This window comes from Phocoena phocoena, chromosome 11, assembly GCF_963924675.1.
Source record: "Phocoena phocoena chromosome 11, mPhoPho1.1, whole genome shotgun sequence".
Taxonomy (NCBI): Eukaryota; Metazoa; Chordata; class Mammalia; order Artiodactyla; family Phocoenidae; genus Phocoena; species Phocoena phocoena.
This window is the reverse complement of record NC_089229.1, coordinates 38444772-38468416: the sequence shown is the minus strand read 5'-3', so window position 1 is coordinate 38468416 and position 23645 is coordinate 38444772. Positions and strand designations below refer to the sequence as shown.

Genomic DNA, 23645 nt, shown 5'->3' with positions numbered 1-23645 from the left:
CCAGGAAGGATTAGAGACGTAAGAAGGAAACTGAGGTAGAGCTGAGTCCCCTGGGCTGAGTCACAGGACAGTTTCCAGGACTTTCTGAATGGAGATTTAGTGGTCTTCTAATAACGCACTACCTTTGCTGGGAACCAAAAGCTATAGTGTGGTTGTCATTAACTGCAGCTGAAGTCAGATCTGGATTAGAGTCCACTCTCTGTCAGGTATAAACATTGTGAACCTGGTTAAGTCATTTAAGTTTAATTATTTTGTTTATTTCTATGTTTGTTGTGAGCTTAGATGAGACACTGTATGTCACCTATACTGCTGGAACAAAATAAAGCCTTATTAAATGGTGCTGTTATGATAACTAAAAAAAAAAAAATGAAAATCCACGTATGGTTTATAGTCACGCTGTGTATCTGCAATTCTGCATCTTCAGATTCAACCAACCATGGATTGTGTACTACTGTAGTATTTACTCTTGAAACAAATCTGCGTATACGTGGACTTGCACGGTTCAAACCCATGTTGTTCAAGTGCCAACTGTATGACTCAATGAAAGCCATTGCCTTCTAAAATGTATCTAAATTTCTAAGTATTTGTGCTAAAATTTATTCCCTGTAAAATAAAAGTGTTGTAACTAAGTTCTCAGCACCTAGGAGGCTCTCAGTAGTTTTTGAATAACGTGAATGAATGAATGAGTAAAGCTAGCTAATTTTTTAGGTTAAAAGGATGAAAGATATATACCAAATGTATACCTTTTACCATTATGAATAAATATGGACATTATTCATACTTTTATTACGTTGTGGAAATCAAAGAAACAAACTATAATATAGGAATTTATTTAGCCATCATTTTAGGCGAAATAATTATTTATATCTTATCAGAATGAGAACTTACTGATTTAGTAATAATGAAAATCTCCTGTCTCCCAAGCATTCAGATTTGCAATGGGAAGTCTAAGAGGAGGTGCTGCCTAAACTAAGGCATAGATGTAAGAGACAGAGAATTATATCCTCAATGAAAATGCCAGACATTAGCGGAATTGAAGCCTGCTTTTTGTCAAACCTATTTAATGAGGAAGGCATAGCCACTTAAACCTAATTCAGACAAATAAGATGATCCAGGGAAGTGTCCACTTTGACGGTAACTGGACAAAAACCCATGATGAGTAGGTTAGAGTAATAGTTATAGGAAAGCTGATCCATTAAAGAAAAAAACCAAACAACCAATGCAAAGTAATTTCCATGACTTATTGAGCCAGGAAGAAATCTGGCAGCTGTAAAAGTACAAAGAAAGCCAGAAAATTTTAGTAAACTAGAGATGACGAATTAAAAAGGAAATGGACATTTTAGTCTTTGGTTGTTTCTGTTATATCTTTGGAAGTTTGAAGAGGAGAAAAATCCCACATTAAAAAAATTCTGTGTTTGTTAAAGAAAATCTAAACCAAACGTATTTCCCGCACCACACCCACTCCACATCAATCCTGGATTCCATGCTTAAGATGAGACTGATTGCCTAATATTAAGTACCTAATAATAAAAATAGCTTTTGTTGTGTCAACTATACCTATATCATATAATTTAAGCTTCAAAATATGCCTGAAAGACATAACATTATTATTATCATTATTAACACTTACAAAGGAGGAAATTGAGGCATAGGTGAATTAAATAACTTGGTCAAAGTCGTTTAGCTAAAATGTGGTAAATGGATTTATAAACAATCTAAGTTCAGAACCCACGAGCTTGATCTCCATGCTACACTGCCTAGTTATGGTTAGCACATCCTAGTCTAGGAATGATCACCGCACATCGTTATCATATGCTCTACACAACGTACACAGACAGCAAGTTGAGGAAACGCTCCAATAACTTCCTCGCTTAAGAATTCCTTCCTCACACAGTTCTGCTGTGAAAATCTCCATCTGTGCCTTTGTACTTTCTGGCGTTCCTTCTGCAGGCCCTTGGAAACAGAAGCAGAATTTTCTATGAATATTGAATTTCTACCTCTTGCTGCTTGGTACATTTTGCTTTTTGTCAATAAGTCTGCTGCACTTCTACTGATGGTTTGTTTCCCTAATGTGTTACAAGATTCTTCAAACCAGTTCCTCTAGTTTCATGTGTAATACTGTATTGGTAGTATTCAGAGGGTGAACACGGGGCGTTCGGCCTTCATGAGACCCACGAAAGACAGAGATTCTGTTTCCTATGATCAAAGTAATAGGGAACAGAGTCAACCTGCCAAGGAGAGGAAGAGTTGTGAAAGTAACGTGATCAAGGTAGATAATTGAACGGGAATAAAGAATTGTGGAAGTTGTTGATAGTAATAAAAAGAAAAAAAGTTTTAAATGAGCATTCTTAATTTGTTTCATCTCAAATAATTTCACAACTATTGTAAACTTACCTAGTCTTCTTTGGACATTCATAGCTGGCATTTTTCTCTGGACACTATGTTATTAAAATACTTAAATTATTCAAAGCAAATGCAGAGATAAATGATTGTGATTCTGTAGGAGGAAAAAAATTTTTTAAGTAGGAAAATTCAGAGATTACTACTGAGATAAGTTCAATAATCCTTCACACAATGACTGTCTCTAGTATCTTCATTTTTATGGCATTTGCTAAAAATATAAAGGTTCCATTGCTGTAGGGAGTTAAGACTTCAAGATCCTGCTAAAAATTGCTGTTCAAATTTTAAGTTCAGAGTGATTTATTAGATCAGATATTCTTAATACTGTGCTTAAATAATAACTACAGGAAATGATTGCTTTTAGTAGACAGTGAAATTATAATTCTCCCTGCAGAAAATTAATGATAAAGGCAGTGACTTTTGTCCCTCAATTGCTAGTGAAAATGCAGGTAAACAATTCAGACACAAGATATCCATCGACTGGGAATCAATTCAGGAGCTTTCGATTTTTATACAAATGGATTTCTCAGATGAAGCTGTCTCTTCAGGTTGCTGTAGGAAGGTACTTGTGCAGTAGGGGGAGAATATTTTGTTTAGTGGTCTATCTCCTTTCTCCTGTTCTTCTCTTGGACATCTGTGAGGGTGCTTGAAGCCCACAAGCTGTAGTTGTATATGTCGTCTTCATTTTGAATTGAATCTCATGATTTACATGTTTATATACCTATTTGTACATTATTTACATATTCACACAAATCTAAATTGGTGTATATTTTCATCTTGGAAGTTTATGTTGCTCTTGTCTTCCCTAGAAAATGAGCTAGTAGGTGGTGGAGACTAATGATATGGTTTTCTTGGGTGTTGTAGACTTTGGCTCATAGAGAAACTGTGCAGGGTATATATTTGTAACAGTGGTGGGGAGTCCATTGCTGCCAGGCCCATAGTGAAATTCTTCACTGCATCTGCTCAGTTCCATCTTGGTGTGGGGGGCAGAGGTTTTCAAAGCTCCATGTGCACTCAGGGTGTCTGAGTCCCGCCTAAAGCTCCTTCCCCATGGCTTAGAGGTGTCCCTAGCTGCTCAGTGATGAAGTGTCTCAGCTGATGACTCAGTGGATGGGACAGCACTTGAAGATTCATCCTATAATCCCTACCTCCTCCTGTTCCTCATGATGGAAATTTTGGTTCTTGCTCTCCTTCCTGTTTGGAAGACTTTGTAACCCTCTAATCCAATTATCTTCTCCCCTTCTCTTAGGCTTGGTCTTCATCCTGAAGGGGAAAAAGCCCAGGTTGTGGGTTTCTTTGAATTTTTTCCCATCCACCTTAAGAGTAGTCTGGGAAAGGAAGACTGTCCTTGAGATAAAAATTGGAGAAAAGAGGAAAAGTGAAATTCACTGAGAGCAACCAGATTGTTCTTTTCTGAAACCACCTATTGCACCTATATTAGCATTTTACATAACCTACAACGTAAATATCTACATATATCTGTAAAAGTACGCAGCTAATAATTATGTAATTTAGATAATTCAGAAGAAACCTCAAAGTTTTATAGTACCTCACTTACTTTATAACATTAAACGTCGTAGAGATTGGGTTGAAGGTAAACTGACGTTATTATCACAAAACTTAACGCATCAATTTATTTTTAATATTAGTGAATTTTAAAATTAATTTATATAGTTTTCTTTATAAGATGAAGTTTGTAGGAATACTACTTTGACTGAGTTTCAGGTTTGGCTCTACACTAAGTAGTTTTTTTACTATAGTATATATTTTTCACTTTATATGAAACCATTGAAGTGTATGGAAATGATAGCATAAGTAAAGTGACATTTGACTTCTCTGTTCAGCATCATCTTATTTTCTTCTTTATAGACATACCTCACTGATGAAATTCAGTAATCCCCAAAATAGTAAAATATTGTATATCATGTCTGTGAATTCTGTGTTAATGTAATGCAACCTATTAAGGAGAGATGATTTTTAGAAGACTATCAAAATACCTTACCATTGATAGAACTAAGCTTAAGTTTATTGAGAGTAGATTAGAGTCTTGGAATATTAGAGTGAAAGGTTACCTAGACAAACATCTTCAAATAGGTGAGAAAATTTGAGGTCTAGAAAGCTTAAGTCAACCTTTTATCCATCACCACTAGGTATACATGTACATATACATATATACATACGCAGTCATGTATATATATATTCTAAACTGCATATTCTAAATATGTATATATTCCAAATCAATATAATATATTCTTTTTGAAAAGAGTTGTTATTTTGTTACTGATGAATGTTTAAATGCTCAATAATTTTCGGAGTGTTTTTTGGTATTAGAATTTATTCCATTGAAATGACGGCTTGAAATGTAAAAATCCTATGCCAACTTATGATTCTCTCATTTGCATTTAACTAGGGCTTGGAGAAGGACCATATATGCTGGCAAGTTATGGGCAGACTGGCCTTATGCTGGGGGTCAATATGACCAGTAGAAACATTTTCTCTCTGCCAAGAAGTAGTATTCATGGCAATTTATTTTTTACTTTTATGATCACTCCAGGCCTTTTCAAAGATAAGGCATCATGTAAGTATAATTTCCAACTGAAAGTAAGAATTTAGTTTTCCATTGACCTTTTTTCATTTATTCATGCAGTAAATATTAATTGGGGAATCTAATATGTTTATGACATTTTTCTAGGTGCTCTAAAGGATTTGAAATAAAATAAGACACTGGTATATGAACTAGCTCTCTCTTTTGTATATAAAATCATTTCTTTGTTTATCTATTGGCATATATAGATGCAATTAGAATTGCAATTGTTTGTTGAGTTTTTGGTCCCAAATAAAGCACAGCTTCAGTTTTCATAGCATTAATCACAGAACTTAATTTGAAATTTTTGAAAAATAGTCTGCTGATAATTAACATGTGAAAGATTTTAATGCCAGATTAAAGTAAAAGAAAAAAAGTTGTGATTTAATATCAAGCAAGTTAAATTAAGACCGTAAATCAAAGTCTAGATAGTCATTGAGACGGTCTGTTTTTCTTACGTGGCCTTGTCTGTCGTGGTACCTGGCACCACACTTACTGGTCTGCCCCTGTAGATCTATACTGGTCGTATCCACTTGGCACCTGTTCTGCCTGGTGGTTAGTGTCCCCTTCTGATCCATGATGTTCAGGCTACATTGTTACTATTCTTACCCTGCTTAGAACCATGCATGGTGTGTTCTATAAACTTAGGAAATATTTATTGAATGAATGAATCCGACTGAAGTTTCACTTAATTCAGAGAAATATCCTGATTTTCCAGTTAAAATAAATTGCTCCATTCTTGTAAAAAAAGGTCCTTTAATTCTTTTTAATCTGTGAAAACACCTATCACAGTCTAAAGTTCTAATTTATATATTAGTTATATATTTTTTCTCTTATAAAAATATCTTTTATTTTTCTTTGCATCTTCCAATGCTCAGCAGAGGGGTTTGTAAGTTTTAGGACACAATAAATGCCTTTGGAATCGTTTATTGGATTTGAGAGAGCTCTTCATTGTATGATTTACAAAAATAATTTTTTTAATAGAAAAATCCTAGTACATTTAAATTAAGGAATTAAGACCTAAAGAAATTAAGGTTTAAGAGATTAAATCTAAAATCTCAATGAAGAAACTTATGCCATGGGTTTTATAAATATAAGGGAAACTTTTAAAGTGCATAACAAAAAAGCATGGCACTTCTCAAATGCTTTGTAGTTGTTCGTTAGCTTTCTCGTCATCTCTTGGGAAATAGACAATAATGTTGAGCAAATAGTCTTTTCTTAATGCAGTAAAATCACTTGCAAGAACATTTGCTCATTAAGAATCCAGTGATATTGAAATGCAGCACCATGTTTAAATTGATCTGTTTCTCTATTCTCGTTTTCTTTTCTACCATCCAATTAACCATTGGTAGATTTTGTACATTTGAAAATGTTAAAGCTTGCAAGTACAAATGTGTGTCCAATTAACTGTTCAACTATTTGTATGGAATCGCACATTCTGGGGTCCTAAGTTGATACTTCTTTCTTTCTCCCAAAGACATGATCAATTATTTAAAAAATGGAACTTATCAAAGACTGATTATTTTTGGAGCTGTCACTTTATGCATTGCATTAAAATACTATTTTTTCCTTTAGAGATCTTATAAATCATTTCTGAAATCTTTGAGATTGGCATTAACTATGTATGACAATTGTGCAGTTCTGTTTTTGTCAGCTTTATAAATGAATTTTATGATGCCAGTGCTGATGATCTGCCTTCTCCAGAGAACCCAGGGGGTTGTCAAACACTGCTCTGTTTTACAGCATTGGCACTTGTTTCCTTGGAATCTGCTGAAAGGCCAAACTACTTTCTCTATGTCCATGATGATGACACTCTTATTCTGAAACTGTGGGAGGTGAATTCAGCCTTTCGTCGGAGAGCCACATTTTTTCACCATCAGGGCCTCTGGATTCCTGGTTACAGTGCTTTTGAGTTATGCAGCAAGAAAGGCTTTTTCATCATATTGACAGATTCTAGTGCCAAAGCATCAAAATATGATGATTCTGAAGAATTTAAACATTTAAGTAGCTTCAGCATAGAAGGTATGTTTCCTGAGATCTTCAAATACAGATTAAGTAGATAACTTAAATAATGACAGAATATTTATTAGGTTTTAATTTAAAAATCATTTTTAATTAGTTGCATGACCTTAGTAAGTTTCTTAACCTCTCTGCCTCTCAGTTTATGCATCTGTAAAATGGGAGAAATAATAATACCTACTTCATAGGGTTATAGTATCACATAAGTTAATGTGGTAAATTGTTTAGAATAGCCTTAAATGATGTTATTTTTATGATTGCCTCAATGATTACTTTCAGTGCTGTCTGGGCTTTGGAAACAGAACTTACCCATGTCTCCTTGTTGTCCAGTTTTGTATCTACCTTTTCCTTCATTAGAAGGCAACTTCTCATATAGTTTGATTCTTAATGATAAAGACAATGTGTTTATCTCTGTTCTTTGAATACTATGGAGTCTGGTTCCACTGACCTCTAGAAGATTTTTCTGGTTCAGCAGAATCCTGGTCTTATTTCTAGAGATCCTTGCTGTTCTATAGCTATTGAATTTTCTAAATTTCAGAGAGGAATCCTTACTGCCTTATCCAGTGTTTAAAAGTCATGCTTTATTTTCAAAACCTAAGAGCTCGATATCTGCCTTGGGTCTCCCAAACAAATTTTTTTCATTCTAACAGACTCTTCTAAGTCAGTCTAAGAGAGCTAATCATTTGCCTTTTTTTGTTGTGGATACATTTCTATAAATCTCTTTGGATTTTAGCAAATTCAAACTAAGCTTCAAATTTTTGCCTATTGAATGGGGCTCCTGGACTCATGAGAAAAAGAGTCACTGACATGGCTATACAACATTCTGTAGAGTGAGCGTGATATTTTTACTTGAATTTACTTAAAAGTTGAATTTTGCAAGCCTTTATTTCCTCTCCAATACACAAATCTGCTGCATTAGAACCAGACCCAGTGGCCTTACCTGAGCTTTGGACAACTGCAGCCAATGGCATCATCAAAATCTCAGAAACTCATCTTTGTGGGCTTCCCAAACCTAGGATACACTAGGGGTTTATTCTAGTCTTGGAACCAACCCTCTCTCATGCCCCATGATCCTAGTAACCCAGGTCTAATGAGTATTTTAATATTTAGATGCATAGATGCCTTCCAGAAAGCCTTATTTTCCTTCTCATACCTTGGAATTGAATTCCATATCTGAAGTCCAAGAAACATAACCTGCTTCCTGAACTTTCTCCCTTATGGAGCTGTCTCCTTCAGAGATAGTTCTGGACTGCTGCAGAAGGACTGGTCTATGATGTGGGAAGGGGAAAATATTAGCAGAGTGTGCAGGAGAAAAATCTTCAGTCAAGGAAGGTTTTTCTAGCTACAAGCATGTATTATTAAAACTTATTCATTCATTTTTGTCATTAGATAATACTTACCGTGTACAAGGCAATGAGCTAAATTCTATGAGAAGAACAAAGATGGAGTGTTTTCCTTACGTCTGATGTCAGGCAATAAATATCTTTGGTCTTGTCATTTTTCCAGTTGTTTGAATTTGGCAAGTCACTTGGCTCCTCTTAGCCTCAATTCCTTCATTTATAAAATGGAGGTGATACCCACTCAACAGGATTGTTGCAAGGATAAAATAAAATTATGGACAAAAAATTATTTTGCAAAAAATAAAATTCCAAACAAGTGTATGCTATTATCATGATACATAGATCAATGAACACCCACTAAACATAAAGAAAGGAAGAAGATTTAGAATTTTCCTTGGCCTCCTGCACCTCTTGCTTTTTTAAATGTTTGGAAGATAAACTAACATTTTGATATTCAACCTGAGTATGAAATGCTTTGATCAGCAAGCAATTACAATGCTTTTTATTCCCCATAGGCCCTGTCTTTTCCACAGCATTAAAATCAAAGAAAGGTCAAACCCTAAAGGTTTACTATCATAAAACATTATTTTTCAAGCTGTCCATTTTCGTACACAATCTAAATTTCATTTTTCCCCAGAAATCCAGGCAGCAGTGCCTTACAGGAGGATGTGTGAATGGAGATATGAACCTTGTGCCACTCCCTGTTTTAAAACGTGTAGTGACCCTGCAGCTCTAGCATGTAAATTTCTTCCACCGTAAGTCATGTTTAACCATTCATGAACAGATTCTAGCATTAGTAGATTCTGCTGTCAGTGATTTTTTTTTCTTAGATTAAAAAAATTCTTAACAATAATTTGTTCTAGATACTCATTCACGAATTTATTTTGTTTTATTCAAGCAGTAGTTATTGAGGGTCTGCTATATGCCAGCAATTCTTCTAGCTGTTAGGGATACAGTATTGAACAAAGTATTTACCTTTCCGCAGCTTAAACATTTTGTTGCATTGAGGCAGAGAATAAAAAATAAAAATGTAAATATATAATTTAATATATTGTTAGATGGACTTATGTATTCTGGAGAAAAATAAAGGAAGGTAAGGGAGCATAAGGCAGGTGTGTGTGTGTTTGCTCATTAATGTAGGGTGGTCAGGGAAGAATAGGCTGACAAGGTGACATCTAGTAAGAGATGTGAAGGAAGTGAGGGGACTAGCCATGTAGATATCTGGGGAAAGAGCCTTTCAATCTGAGAAAAGTGTAAAGGTCCTGAGATGGGAATGTGTTTGGTGTGCTTGAGGATGAGCAAGGAGGCCAGTTAATTGGAGCAAAGTGAACAGAATTGAGAGGTAGGAGAAGAGAGCAGAGAATCATAGTGGTGGGTGAATCGTATAGGGCCTTGTAGCCTGTTGTGAGGACTCTTTTTTTTTTTTTTTTTTTTTGTGGTACGCGGGCCTCTCACTGTTGTGGCCTCTCCCGTCGCGGAGCACAGGCTCCAGACGCACAGGCTCAGCAGCCATGGCTCAAGGGCCCAGCCGCTCAGCGGCATGTGGGATCTTCCCAGACCGGGGCATGAACTCGTGTCCCCTGAATCGGCAGACAGACTCTCACCACTGCACCACCAGGGAAGCCCTGAGGACTCTTTTTGTGAGTAACGTCCTGTTGTATTTTGGGCAGAGGAGTGACAGGATCTTTTAAAATGTTTATACTGGCTATTGCACTGACTTTTGGTGAGGGGAAGAACAGGGGCAGAACTGGGCAGTAATACAGACATGAAGGGGATTTGACTAGGTTGGTAGCCCTGGAGGTTATGTGGGAAATGAACAGATTCTGGATATATTTTGAACTTAGGGCCATAAGGGATGCTGATAGAGTCAAGGTCAGTTATGAGAGAAAGAGGAGTTAAGGACTCCAGTTAAGGTCTCAGCATTTTGTAGGTTTCAGAATCATATGAAATCACCATTTTTGTGGTCAAAACTGGTCAAATATCAACAAACTCGAATGATTTCAATTTAACGGAAGGGCTGAGTTGCCATTTACTAAGATAAGGAAGATGTTAGGAGGAGCAGTTTGGAGGAAAAGCCAGGAATTTGGTTCTGAGGATTTTAAATTTCAAACTGAAAATTGTTCGTTGGATTTGGTGATCTGGAGAATAGGAAGAGGCAAAATGGAGATAAGCAATGTAACAACTTTTTTTTTTAAGGAGTTTTGTTGTAAAGGAGAACAGAGAAATGCAACAGTAGTAGGAGGGAATATTTTTGAAAGAATCATTTTCTATTAGTCATTTATGAGCTTCTGCTCTACAACAAACACTGGCACTAGAAAAGGTTCTGACATATGAGTAAATGAGATGTAGCCCTTATTTCAAGGAGCTCACAGTCTTTAGGAAGAAGACAGGAACAATAGCAAATAATTGACAATACAGGGGAAAGAGGGCTAGAGGAATAACCACCACAACAACAAGCACATTGAAGTATTTACAGCATGACACATTCTGTGCTAAGTGCTGTACAATTGGTAATCTCATTATTCCCATTTTCAGAAGAGAAAACAAACCGAGGCACAGAGAAGTTAAGCAACTTGCCTCAGACCACACAGTTTGCAGGCAGCAGAGCCAGAGTTTGAACAACTACATCCTGTTGGGTAACAGGTGCTATGGGAACAGAGAGAAGGAAATGATATTTCTGTTTATTTTCTTAAAAATAAAAACAACCAGTTCTTTCTGAAAAGAAGTCTTCACCATTCACTTGGACCTCCCACATTCACAAACCTATTTCCTGTCTCTTCTGGGAGCCATCGGGAGGAGGGGAAATAGCAGGGGCCCCATAGGAAGGAGAGCACGTGGGGGAGGAAGGAAGAAAGAGAGAGGGGCAAGGCCAGCCCTGGCACTGGGGAGGAAATGGAGCTATATTTTGAAGGGGCATTTGGCTAGTTTATTTCTTGTGGCATACCCAGTCTCCAGGGTGGTTGAACCCAGATCCTCAGTGCTTCCATTGTTTGGTCTGTAGCTCCCCCGAAGTTTCTTTTTTGGTATAGTTAGAACGCAGAGAAGAGACTCGGCATGAAACTTCACCCCTGCCAAACTGTTTCTCATCTCTGTCTTCACCACTACTTCTTTCTACTTCTTCCGGTTCCCTGGGCTGAGGCACCTCATTATGGCTCCCCCTGGTACTTGCCGTCCTGAGGGGAGACTCAAGTACTGAGTTGGCGTGTCAACATAGCCCTGCACGCCTCCTTCAAGTCCCCAGCAGAACCACCCTGCTTGTTCTAGATGATTTCGGTTTCTGGCACATAGCAAGTGTTGAAAATAAAAATATCTAGTGGAAATGAGAACTTTTATGAGAAAAGATGCCAACTAGCATACCACAGAGCCCATATGTAAGCAGAGCTATCCCTATTACATAATATACCTATTATAAGAACTGTTCTACATCTGAGGCATATTTATCAGTCAGAAGTTGACTAGATTACCAGTCGTATGACAAAATAAAGAGGACCCTGCTGTGTGCAACCATGATGACATTTTTTTTTTTTTTTTTTTTTTTTTTTTTTTTTTTTTTAAAGATTTATTTATTTGGTTTTGCCGGGTCTTAGTTGCGGCATGCATGTGGGATCTAGTTCCCCGACCAGGGATCAAACCCTGGACCCCTGCATTGGGAGACTGGAGTCTTCACCGCTGTGCCACCAGGGAAGTCCCATGATGACATTTTAAAGGAACAAGTTACTGGGTTTTGGAAGATGATTTTAAAACGATAGCTGTGGTTTTGACTTGCATAAAGCAACTGCAGAATAATTGAGTTGCATAAAAAATGATGTTTATTTAATGTGAGGATAATCAACCGGCCCTAGTATTTTCAGTAATCTAGTAACTTTTTCTTTTTTGCTTGACAGAGTTTAGAGTAGGATAGGAATATCATATACTGGTTAAAATTTTATTATTTAAGTTCACTTTATGAAATAAATAATTGGTCTTATAAGCTGAGCTGTTAATGTTTTTTTAAAAAATTTGTGAAGGAAGTATCCAAGAGATGGCCAAAGGGTCTCTGTTAAAAAGAGAAATTAGCTTTTCTTGGTTTTGGATTTCCTTCCATGAAAGAGTGCCCTCTGGTGGCAACACGTGCCTCTAGTGTCAAGTGAATTGGAAAGTGAATTGGAATTGGAATTTTGGTCCAAATCTTTTACTTTATAGATAAGGCAAATGGAAATGTTTTAAAATATTAAAAATAGTATCATAGCCTGCTGGTGTATTTGAGAGGCAGATAAGCAAGCCTTTTGAAAACTATATGTACAGTAATTCTCTCTAGTAGGTATGAATCTAATAATTGGTTGTACATGAAGGATATATTTCTTTTGCATCAGAATAAATTGGACTCTGAGCCCCAACTGGACGAGAAGGAAGACTTTACCTCAGTCATTATCTTGGTTTCATTCCCTTAGAGGATAAGCACTCAGGATGGTCCTGCCTGTTTTTGGTCCCCGATTCCCAAGCCCATGCTTCTTGAAATGTGGGCCTCCTGATTTCATGTGCCACACACAAGACCAGACGTTTTGGGGCTTCAAATTCAGTCTCCTTAGGCTCATATACAACCACCTCCTCCCAGAGCACGGCCACTATTTTGGGCACAGGCCCTGAGGCTCTTGAGAACTGCAGCCTCTGCCATCCCCCTTCCCTGTTCTCAGAGAAGAGCAACCATGTCCCACCTCCATCTCTGCCACCCAGAGATTTCTAACTACTTTTCAATGACTTCAGGGCTTAATAATAAGCAGGGAGAGCCCCTGAACATTCTGTTTTTGTTCTACCAACATCCTTATGGATATTCAAAGAGTGTGTCTCTCTGCTTATATGTTGGGGAGTATAGGAAAGTAACGATATGATGAACATAGAGTAAAATCACAATTATAGAACATGGCCGTAGTGTGTCCCAAACATAAGTGTATGTTTTGAAAATTCTGTGTTCAGATTCTGCCTCAATCATGAATATTTCTTTATCATCCACTAGCTTGTGATTTCATACAATGAGGTATGATGGAATAACAGCAAGCAGAGCACTGCTTAGTGCTTGACAAGGAGAATAGAAGAATTTTAGGAAAACTGTATCTTAGTTTCCTATATTAAATGTAATATATTTTTATATTAATTTTTTTTCTTACTTTAATTGTTTTTTATCTAAAGGGTTGAAGGATGCTTGCCCTACTGCCCTAAAACTATGATCCTTGATGAAGTCACTCTCAAATGTGTTTACCCAGAAGACTGTAAGTGTGAACCTTACTTCGCTTATTCTGAAAAGTAAAATACTTGAATATTTTTTATATGATGGCAAGTGACTATAAACAGAAGTTTTAGACAGACAATAAACCTTCATGAGATTCTTATTCATTGTCCTTTTCAAAGTTTTTGGATTCTGAATTACTTTCTAAACCATGTAAGTCTTTGCTCTCACATTCCTTCTGCAACCTCTCTCCCAAAGTATTTTCCTTAAAGCTAAACATCCTTATATGAACTATGTGGGCTTCACTTTAAGCAAAACAGATTAAAGAAGAGTATCTTTGCTTCTTTGTAGGCGTACCTCTGATTCCCACAGAACCAGCATTAATTTCTCCAGGTAAGCCATCTCTACCCATGTTTACAGGTATCGTTACAACTTTAGACACTAAACTTAGCATCATGTAATTTAAATCTTGGCACTCCTAAACAGCTACTGGTGTTGTTAGTACTATCCCATCCATGAGAGAACCCAGCAGTCACTTTGGTCTCACTAAGTAGCTGTTCACTGGATCAACAAGCCACATTTTCAGAATGGCTTCTACATTTGGTCCACCCCTGTCCCATTTCAGTTAGTATAGATAATAAGAACTTCCCTCACGTTTTTGCCTAGAATTTAGCTTTTGCTAAATCCTGATTAAATTTTCACAGTGACTAAGTTGACGCTGAAGAGACTTTAAGGCAAATGAAGTCATCCTTTAAGCACTTTTATTCTCATTCCTGTGTCCTCTCACAGCCTCTGGAGGAGGCATTCTGGGCTCAAACCCTCACTTCGCTCCCTCACTGTGAAACTTGCCTCAGGAAAGGATTGAATAAATCCACTCACAGTGAGGCTTGACAAACCTAATGTATTATATCTCCTGGGGTTATAATTTAGAAAAATTCAGATATTTATTCTTTAAATATGTTTGACAAGCTTTCATTGAGTGTCAACACTGCCAGGTACTGTCCTGACACTGGGGGTGGGGAGGGGGGAGGAAGGGAGAATGGTGAACAAGTCACAGCTCCAACCCTGAAACAGCGAATAGTCCATAGGCTGTTGTGATATTACGGTAGGAGTAAGTCCAAGCGGTAAGCAGGAGGGGTCTTATTCTGGACGTGTGGTCTCAGTTGGCTAACAGAAGGTCAGAGGTGGATAGCTAGAAGGAGGAAGTGTGTGCACGTGCAAAGGCCTGCAGCCGAGAGGGAACCCGTCACACAGGGGCTTCAAGCAGGTCATCGCACCCTGAGAGTGTGGTGTGGGGGAATTGTGCCAAGAGATGGTCTGGAAGAGATGTTTAGAGGCCAGATCACAAACGGCCCATGAGGAAAGTTGTTGGGTTTGTGTTTTTTTCTGAAGGCCATGGCGAATCACTGGAGGATTTTAATAAGTCCTGTGACATCTTCCAAATAATAGTCTCGCTACAATCATCGCTATTACTACTATTCTTTTTTTTAATTATGATATTTATTATTTTATTTTTATTTTTTTCACACACACACACTGTATTTTATTTTTACAAGAGATAAATAAACTGACACCAAGCATTGTAAATGCATGACCACAACAAAAGCAACAATGATTGCAATTACCAAACACAAAACACGCTCATACTATGTCATAATATTGACATTCAGTCCAGTAATCCTCCACTGTAACAGCTCCTTTACTTTGCAGTGAAAATTGATTTATATAGTTTTTGTCTCTGAGTCCTTGTGGGATTTTTTTTTTTATTCAAACAGAAAGTCACAAAGATTATAATCATCCTCACCAGTTCACTCAGTCCCATGTAATTAATTTTCTTTTCATCTTGATCTTTTGTTAGGACTTTTATGAATTCATCAGTTTTCCATTAGAGTTCTGAAAATGCTTATTCATTCAGTTCAGCAGTATAGTCAGTTACCAGAAACCTGTACTTGTCAGAGTCTTTTCCATGAATTCCTTGAGGATGAAACCCTTTTATAGGAACATTTTTGCAAAAGCATCAGAGTACACCCAGAACTGTCTGTAAATGACAAAAGACTTAAAAATTACCACGGTTAAAGATTTGATGAAAGTTCATAATAATGCAATTGACAAGGAAATTTAGTTATTTCTGAGATATACATTTTAAAGTAATAACTAGAATTATGACATAACATTATACCAGAACATATAAGATTTTTAGAAATTTCATGTAATGTCTGAATCATTTATATTAACATATTTCCATACAAATAACCCAAAGAAAGTTTAGTATTAGTTGTTTCTCTTTTTGTTTGTTTGTTTTTTTTATACAGCAGGTTCTTATTAGTCATCAATCTTTTTTTTTGTGGCACACGGGCCTCTCACTGTTGTGGCCTCTCCTGTTGTGGAGCACAGGCTCCGGACGTGCAGGCTCAGCGGCCATGGTTCACAGGCCCAGCCACTCCGTGGCATGTGGGATCTTCCCGGACCGAGGCATGAACCCATGTCCCCTGCATCGGCGGGTGGACTCTCAACCACTGTGCCACCAGGGAAGCCCTGCATGTGTCTTTTTGAATTATGGTTTTCGCTGGGTATATGCCCAGTAGTGGGATTGCTGGATCATATGGTAATTCTATTTTTAGTTTTTTCAGGAACCTCCGTACTGTTCTCCATAGTGGCTGTATCAGTTTACATTCCCACCAACAGTGCAAGAGGGTTCCCTTTTCTCCACACCCTCTCCAGCATTTGTTGTTTGTAGATTTTCTGATGATGCCCATTCTAACCAGTGTGAGGTGATACCTCATTGTAGTTTTGATTTGAATTTCTCTAATAATTAGTGATGTTGAGCAGCTTTTCATGTGCTTCTTGGCCATCTGTATGTCTTCTTTGGAGAAATGTCTATTTAGATCTTCTGCCCATTTTTTGATTGGGTTGTTTGTTTCTTTAATATTGAGCTGCATGAGCTGTTTATATATTTTGGAGATTACTTCTTTGTCCATTGATTCATTGCAAATATTTTCTCCCATTCTGAGGGTTGTCTTTTCATCTTATTTATGGTTTCCTTTGCTGTGCCAAAGCTTTAAAGTTTCATTAGGTCCCATTTGTTTATTTTTGTTTCTATTTCCATTACTCTAGGAGGTGGGTCAAAAAAGATCTTGCTGTGATTTATTTCAGTGTTCTTCCTTTGTTTTCCTCTAAGTGTTTTATTGTGTCTGGTCTTACATTTAGTTCTCAAATCCATTTTGAGTTTATTTCTGTGTATTGTGTTAGGGAGTGTTCTAATTTCATTCCTTTTTTGTAAAAAAATAATTTATTTATTTTATTTATTTTTGGCTATGTTGGGTCTTCGTTGGTGTGTGCGGGCCTTCTCTAGTTGTGGAGAGTGTGGGCTACTCTTAGTTGCAGTGTGCATGCTTATTGTGGTGGCTTCTCTTGTTGCGGATCACGGGCTCCAGGCTCATGGGCTTCAGTAGTTGTGGCACATGGGCTCAGCAGTCGTGGCACACGGGCCCAGCTGCTCCACGGCATGTGGGATCTTCCCGGACCAGGGCTCAAACCTGTGTCTCCTGCACCAGCAGGCAGATTCTTAACCACTGCGCCACCAGGGAAGCCACTCTAATGTCATTCTTCTACATGTAGCTGTCCAGTGTTCCCAACAACACTTACTGAAGAGACTGTCTTTTCTCCATTGTATATCCTTGCCTCCTTTGTGATAGATCAGTTGACCATAGGTGCGTGGGTTTATCTCTGGGATTTCTATCTTGTTCCATTGATCTATGTTTCTGTTTTTGTGACATTACCATATTGTCTTGATTACTGTAGCTTTGTAGTAGAGTTTGAAGTCAGGGAGTCTGATTCCTCCAGCTCTGTTTTTTTTTCCCTCAAGATTGCTTTGGCTATTTGGGGTCTTTTGTGTCTCCATACAAATTTTAAGATTTTTTGTTCTAGTTCTGTAAAAAATGCCATTGGTAATTTGATAGGGATTGCATTGAATCTGTAGATTGCTTTGGGTACTATAGTCATTTTCACAATATTGATTCTTCCAATCCAAGAACATGGTATATCTCTCCATCTGTTTGTATCATCTTTAATATCTTTCATCAGTGTCTTATAGTTTTGTGCATACAGGTCTTTTGTCTCCCTAGGTAGGTTTATTCCTAGGTATTTTATTCTTTTTCTTGCCATGGTAAATGGGAGTGTTTCCATAATTTCTCTTTCAGATTTTTCATCATTAGTGTATAGGAATGCAAGAGATTTCTGTGCATTAATTTTGTATCCTGCAACTTTACTAAATTCATTGATTAGCTCTAGTAGTTTTCTGGTGGCATTTTTAGGATTCTCTATGTATAGTATCATGTCATCTGCAAACAGTGACAGTTTTACTTCTTCTTTTACAATTTGTATTCCTTTTATTTCTTTTTGTCTCTGATTGCCGTGGCTAGGACTTCCAAAACTATGTTGAATAATAGTGGTGAGAGTGGACATCCTTGTCTCGTTCCTGATCTTAGAGGAAATGCTTTCAGGTTTTCACCATTGAGAATGTTGTTTGCTGTGGGTTTGTCGTAAATGGCCTTTATTATGTTGAGGTAGGTTCCCTCTATGCCCACTTTCTGGAGAGTTTTTATCTTAAATGGGTATTGAATTTTGTCAAAAGCTTTTTCTGCATCTACTGAGATGATCATATGGTTTTTTTTTTTGTGGTATGCGGGCTTCTCACTGTTTTGGCCTCTCCCGTTGCGGAGCACAGGCTTCGGACGCACAGGCTCAGCGGCCATGGCTCACGGGCCTAGCAGCTCCGCAGCATGTGGAATCTTCACAGATCGGGGCACGAACCCATGTCCCCTGCAACGGCAGTGGACTCTCAACCACTGCGCCACCAGGGAAAGCCGATCATATGGTTTTTATTCTTCAATTTGTTAAAATAGTGCATTGCATTGATTGATTTGTGTATATTGAAGAATCCTTGCATCCCTGGGATAAATCCCACTTGATCGTGGTGTATGATCCTTTTAATGTGTTGTTGGATTCTGTTTGCTAGTATTTTGTTGAGGATTTTTGCATCTATATTCATCAGTGATATTGGTCTGTAATTTTCTTTTTTTGTAGTATCTTTGTCTGGTTTTGGTATCAGGGTGATGGTGGCCTCATAGAATGAGTTTGAGGGTGTTCCTTCCTCTGCAATTTTTTGGAAGAGTTTGAGAAGGATGGGTGTTAGCTCTTCTCTAAATGTTTGGTAGAATTCACCTGTGTAGCCATCTGGTCCTGGACTTGTGTTTGTTGGAAGATTTTTAATCACAGTTTCAATTTCATTACTTGTGATTTGGCTGTTTATAGTTTCTATTTCTTCCTGATTCAGTCTGGGAAGGTTATACCTTTCTAAGAATTTGTCCATTTCTTCCAGGTTGTCCATTCTATTGGCATAGAGTTGCTTGTAGTAGTCTCTTAGGATGCTTTGTATTTCTGCGGTGTCTGTTGTAACTTCTCCTTTTTCATTTCTAATTTTATTGATTTGAGTCCTCTCCCTGTTTTTCTTGATGAGTCTGGCTAATGGTTTATCAATTTTGTTTATCTTCTCAAAGAACCAGCTTTTAGTTTTATTGATCTTTGCTCTTGTTTTCTTTGTTTTATTTCATTTATTTCTGCTCTGATCTTTATGATTTCTTTCCTTCTGCTAACTTTGGGTTTTTTTTGTTCTTCTTTCTCTAGTTCCTTTAGGTGTAAGGTTGGATTGTTTACTTGAGATTTTTCTTGTTTCTTGAGGTAGGCTTTTATAGCTATAAACTTCCCTCTTAGAACCGCTTTTGCTGCATCCCATAGGTTTTGGATCGTCGTGTTTTCATTGTCATTTGTCTCTAGGTATTTTTTGATTTCCTCTTTGATTTCTTCAGTGATCTCTTGGTTATTTAGTAACGTATTGTTTAACCTCCATGTGTTTTTGTTTTTTATGTTTTTTTCCCTGTAATTCATTTCTAATCTCATAGCGTTGTGGTCAGAAAAGATGCTTGATATGATTTCAATTTTCTTAAATTTACTGAGGCTTGATTTGTGACCCAAGATGTGATCTATCCTGGAGGATGTTCCATGCACACTTGAGAAGAAAGTGTAATCTGCTGTTTTTGGATGGAATGTCCTATAAACATGAATTAAATCTATCTGACCTATTGTGTCATTTAAAGCTTGTGTTTCCTTATTAATTTTCTGTCTGGATGGTCTGTCCATTGCTGTAAGTGAGGTGTTAAAGTCCCCCACTGTTATTGTGTTACTGTTGATTTCCTCTTTTATAGCTGTTAGCAGTTGCCTTATGTATTGAGGTGCTCCTATGTTGGGTACATATATATTTATAATTGTTATAGCTTCTTCTTGGATTGATCCCTTGATCATTTTTTAGTGTCCTTCCTTGTCTCTTGTCACATTCTTTATTTTAAAGTCTATTTTATCTGATATGAGTATTGCTACTCCAGCTTTCTTTTGATTTTCATTTGCATGGAATATCTTTTTCCATCCCCTCACTTTCAGTCTGTATGTGTCCCTAGGTCTGAAGTGGGTCTCTTGTAGACAGCATATATATATGGGTCTTGTTTTTGTATCCATTCAGCAAGACTGTGTCTTTTAGTTGGAGCATTTAATCCATTCACATTTAAGGTAATTATCAATATGTATGTTCCTAATACCATTTTCTTAATTTTGGGGGGGTTTGTTTTTGTAGGTCCTTTTCTTCTCTTGTGTTTCCCACTTAGAGAAATTCCTTTAGCATTTGTTTTAGAGCTGATTTGGTGGTGCTGAATTCTCTTAGCTTTTGCTTGTCTGTAAAACTTTCGATTTCTCCATCGAATCTGAATGAGATCCTTGCCGGGTAGAGTATATCATGCCACTGTATATCATGCCAGGCTGCAGGATTGTAGTTCTTCTTGCTTCTGCTATCTGCCCTCTTGTGGATGAGGCTAGATCTAAGAGGCTTGATGGGAGGGACTGGTGGTGGGTAGAGCTGACTGTTGCTGTGGTGGGCAGAGCTCAGTAAAACTTTAATCCGCTTGTCTGCTGATGGGTGGGGCTGGGTTCCCTCCCTGTTGGTTGTTTGGCCTGAGGCAACCCAACACTGGAACCTACCTGGGCTCTTTGTTGGAGCTAATGGGGGACTCTGGGAGGGCTCACGCCAAGGAGTACTTCCCAGAACTTCTGCTGCCAGTGTCCTTGTCCCCACATTGAACCAGAGCCACCCCCACCTCTGCAGGAGACCTTCCAACACTAGCAGGTAGGTGTGGTTCAGTCACCCCAGGGTCACAGCTCCTTCCCCTGCGTCCCGATGTGCACACTACTTTGTGTGTGCCCTCCAGGAGTGGAGTCTCTGTTTCTCCCAGTCCTGTCGAAGTCCTGCAATCAATTCCCACTAGGCTTTAAAGTCTGATTCTTTAGGAATTCCTCCTCCCGTTGCCGGACCCCCAGATTGGGAAGCCTGACGTGGGACTCAGAACCTTCACTCCAGTGGGTGGACTTCTGTGGTATAAGTGTTCTCCAGTCTGTGAGTCACCCACCCACCAGTTATGGGATTTGATTTTACTGTGATTGCGCCCCTCCTACTGTCTCATTGTGGCTTCTCCTTTGTCTTTGGATGTGGGGTGTCTTTTTTGGTGAGTTCCAGTGTCTTCCTGTCGATGATTGTCCAGCAGCTAGTTGTGATTCTGGTGTTCTCGCAAGAGGGAGTGAGAGCACGTCCTTCTACTCCGCCATCTTGGTTCCTCCCCAACTCATTACTCCTATTCTTAATAGCTACCATTTACTGAGTACTTACTATGTGTCAGGCATTGGAGTACGGACTTTGCATGTATTTAATCTTTATGAGAAAGCTAAGAGAGAGGTCTTATTATTAGCACTGTAGAGATGAGGAATTACTCTACTGCTGTAAAATTTTAGGCATCAGTGAATTTAGTATAGTTTAAAGCATATTTTGAGAGGGGCTGGTAGTACTTTCCCTGTGTTGTATAATCTACGGAGTGAATAAGTTTAGAATAACACTGCATGTACTAAATCTGGGACATACACTGTTAATTCCTCTAAGTACTGCTGTCTACTTTGCATTCTGTAATATCCCCCCAAATCAATAGTCATTGTATATTTTAAACATCTAAAACAATTTAAAGTACCGTGGTCACTATATTGGGGAGATAGATTTTACTCCATGACCCTCAGAAGTAAGAAAACTACCCTGTAAAATTATTTTTATTTGTAGATGATATGATCCTGTATACAGATTATTCTAAAGTATCCACTAAAACCTGTTAGCACTAATTAATGGGCAAATAGTAATACATCAACAAGCTTACAGAAAAAAAAGACCAGTGACTAAAATCAATTGTATTTCTATGTACTAGCAATGAACAATCTAAAAATGAAATGAAGAAAGCAATTCTATTTACAGTAGCATAAAATATGTAGGAATACATTTGGCAAAAGAAGTATATGACTTGTACAATGAAGACTACAAAATGTTATTGAAGGATTTAGGAAGATCAGAATAAATGGAAAGCCGTCTCATGTTCCTGGGAGACTTAATATTGCTAAAATGACAATGCTCCCCAATTTTATTTACAGATTTAATGCAATACCTATCAAAATCCCAGTTACTTCTTTGCAGAAATTGACAAAGTGACCCTACATTCATATGGAAATGCAGGGAACCTAGAATAGCCAAAATAATCTTGAAAAAGGACAGAGTTGTAGGACTCATACTTTGCAATTTAAAACTTACTACAAAGCTATAGTTATTATGACAAGCTTGATTATTATAATTCTACCCCAAGACAGTGCTTATAACCCATTGATGATTTTAGAAAACAATGGACTACTTTATCGCTGAGACCACTCAGACCCCCAGTTATCAGAATTTTTCATGACTCTGTGCTTGCTCTGGCCTGGAACTTTGTCTCCTATTACTTTGCTCAAACATTTATGATGATGGAAATGAAGGTATTTAAGTCTGTAAAAATTTCATATTCTCTAGAAGATACAACATCTAATATACCATGAACACTGTTTATAGGACCAAGCAATGGGAATTTTTATTCTACTTCATTTATTTTGTAAGTTAGAAGCCATAAAATAAGTACAAAATTAAGGTTATTTATGGAATTTATTTAACAAAAAAATAAAAGTTTTGTCTAATGTCATTGTGGTAGGCTGAATAATGGCCCTCCAAAGATGTCCATGTCTTAATGCCCAGAATTTATAAATATGGGACCTTACATGCTAAAGGGACTTTGCAGATGTGATAAAGTTAACAATTTTGAGATGGGGAAGTTATCCTGGATTATTCATGTGAGCCCAATGTAATCATAGGGTCCTTATAAAAGAGAAGGAGGAGGGTCAGAGTCAGAGAAGGTGTCACATGTCAGATGTCAGAATCAGCAGGGAAGGAGAAAGGGAGGGAGGGAGAGAAAGAGAGAGAGAGAGAAATTGAGATTTGAAGATATTATTCTGTGGCTTTGAAGTTGGAAGAAGGGACCATGAGTCAAAGTATTCAGGCAATCCATAGTTGGAAAAGGCAAGGAAACAGAGTCTTCCATAGGGGCTCCAGAAGGAGTACAGCCCTTGCTGATATCTTGATTTTAGGACTTCGGACTTCCAGAACCACAAGATAATAATTTGGTGATGTTTCAAAACACTAAATTTGTAATAATTTGTTTACAGCAGTTATAGGAAACTAATATAGTCATTTTTAGATGGTATCAACAATGGACACTGCAGTTACAGCTAGACAAAATTTCAGCCATTCATTTTCACTCTTCTACAGTCCTTCAGATTTTGAATATTTTAGAGATACCTTTAGTACTAACAAAAAGCTTTGGAAGAACTCTTACAAATGTGTTTACCAGTTGTGTTTTCCCTTTCCATGGGTAACTCCTTCGCCACACCCAACTGAGGTCTCCAATGATCCACAGCATCAACTATTCTGCTTGCAAGGAAAACATTTTAGAGATTCACCAGGGAAATGAATCAACCTCACTACTCATTTTAGAAATGCAACAAAATTTGTAACTCCTGAGCAATCTTTAGTGATACTATTGATATTTCTACCTGTTCAAACAATTGTGTTGACACCAACAAGGCACTGAAGATGTTTCTA

The 23645-nt window shown here is 37.6% G+C and overlaps 1 protein-coding gene across 1 annotated transcript in view; it reads left to right on the top strand.

Annotated features, from left to right (window-relative positions):
• The window catches only part of OTOGL (otogelin like), a 148126-nt gene that overhangs the window by 84875 nt on the left and 39606 nt on the right, over positions 1-23645 (top strand). Inside the window, 6 exon segments of the mRNA XM_065887244.1 lie at positions 4811-4978; positions 6728-7006; positions 8981-9098; positions 13510-13589; positions 13898-13966; positions 14832-14837. Coding sequence (XP_065743316.1) covers positions 4811-4978; positions 6728-7006; positions 8981-9098; positions 13510-13589; positions 13898-13966; positions 14832-14837 — 720 coding nt within the window.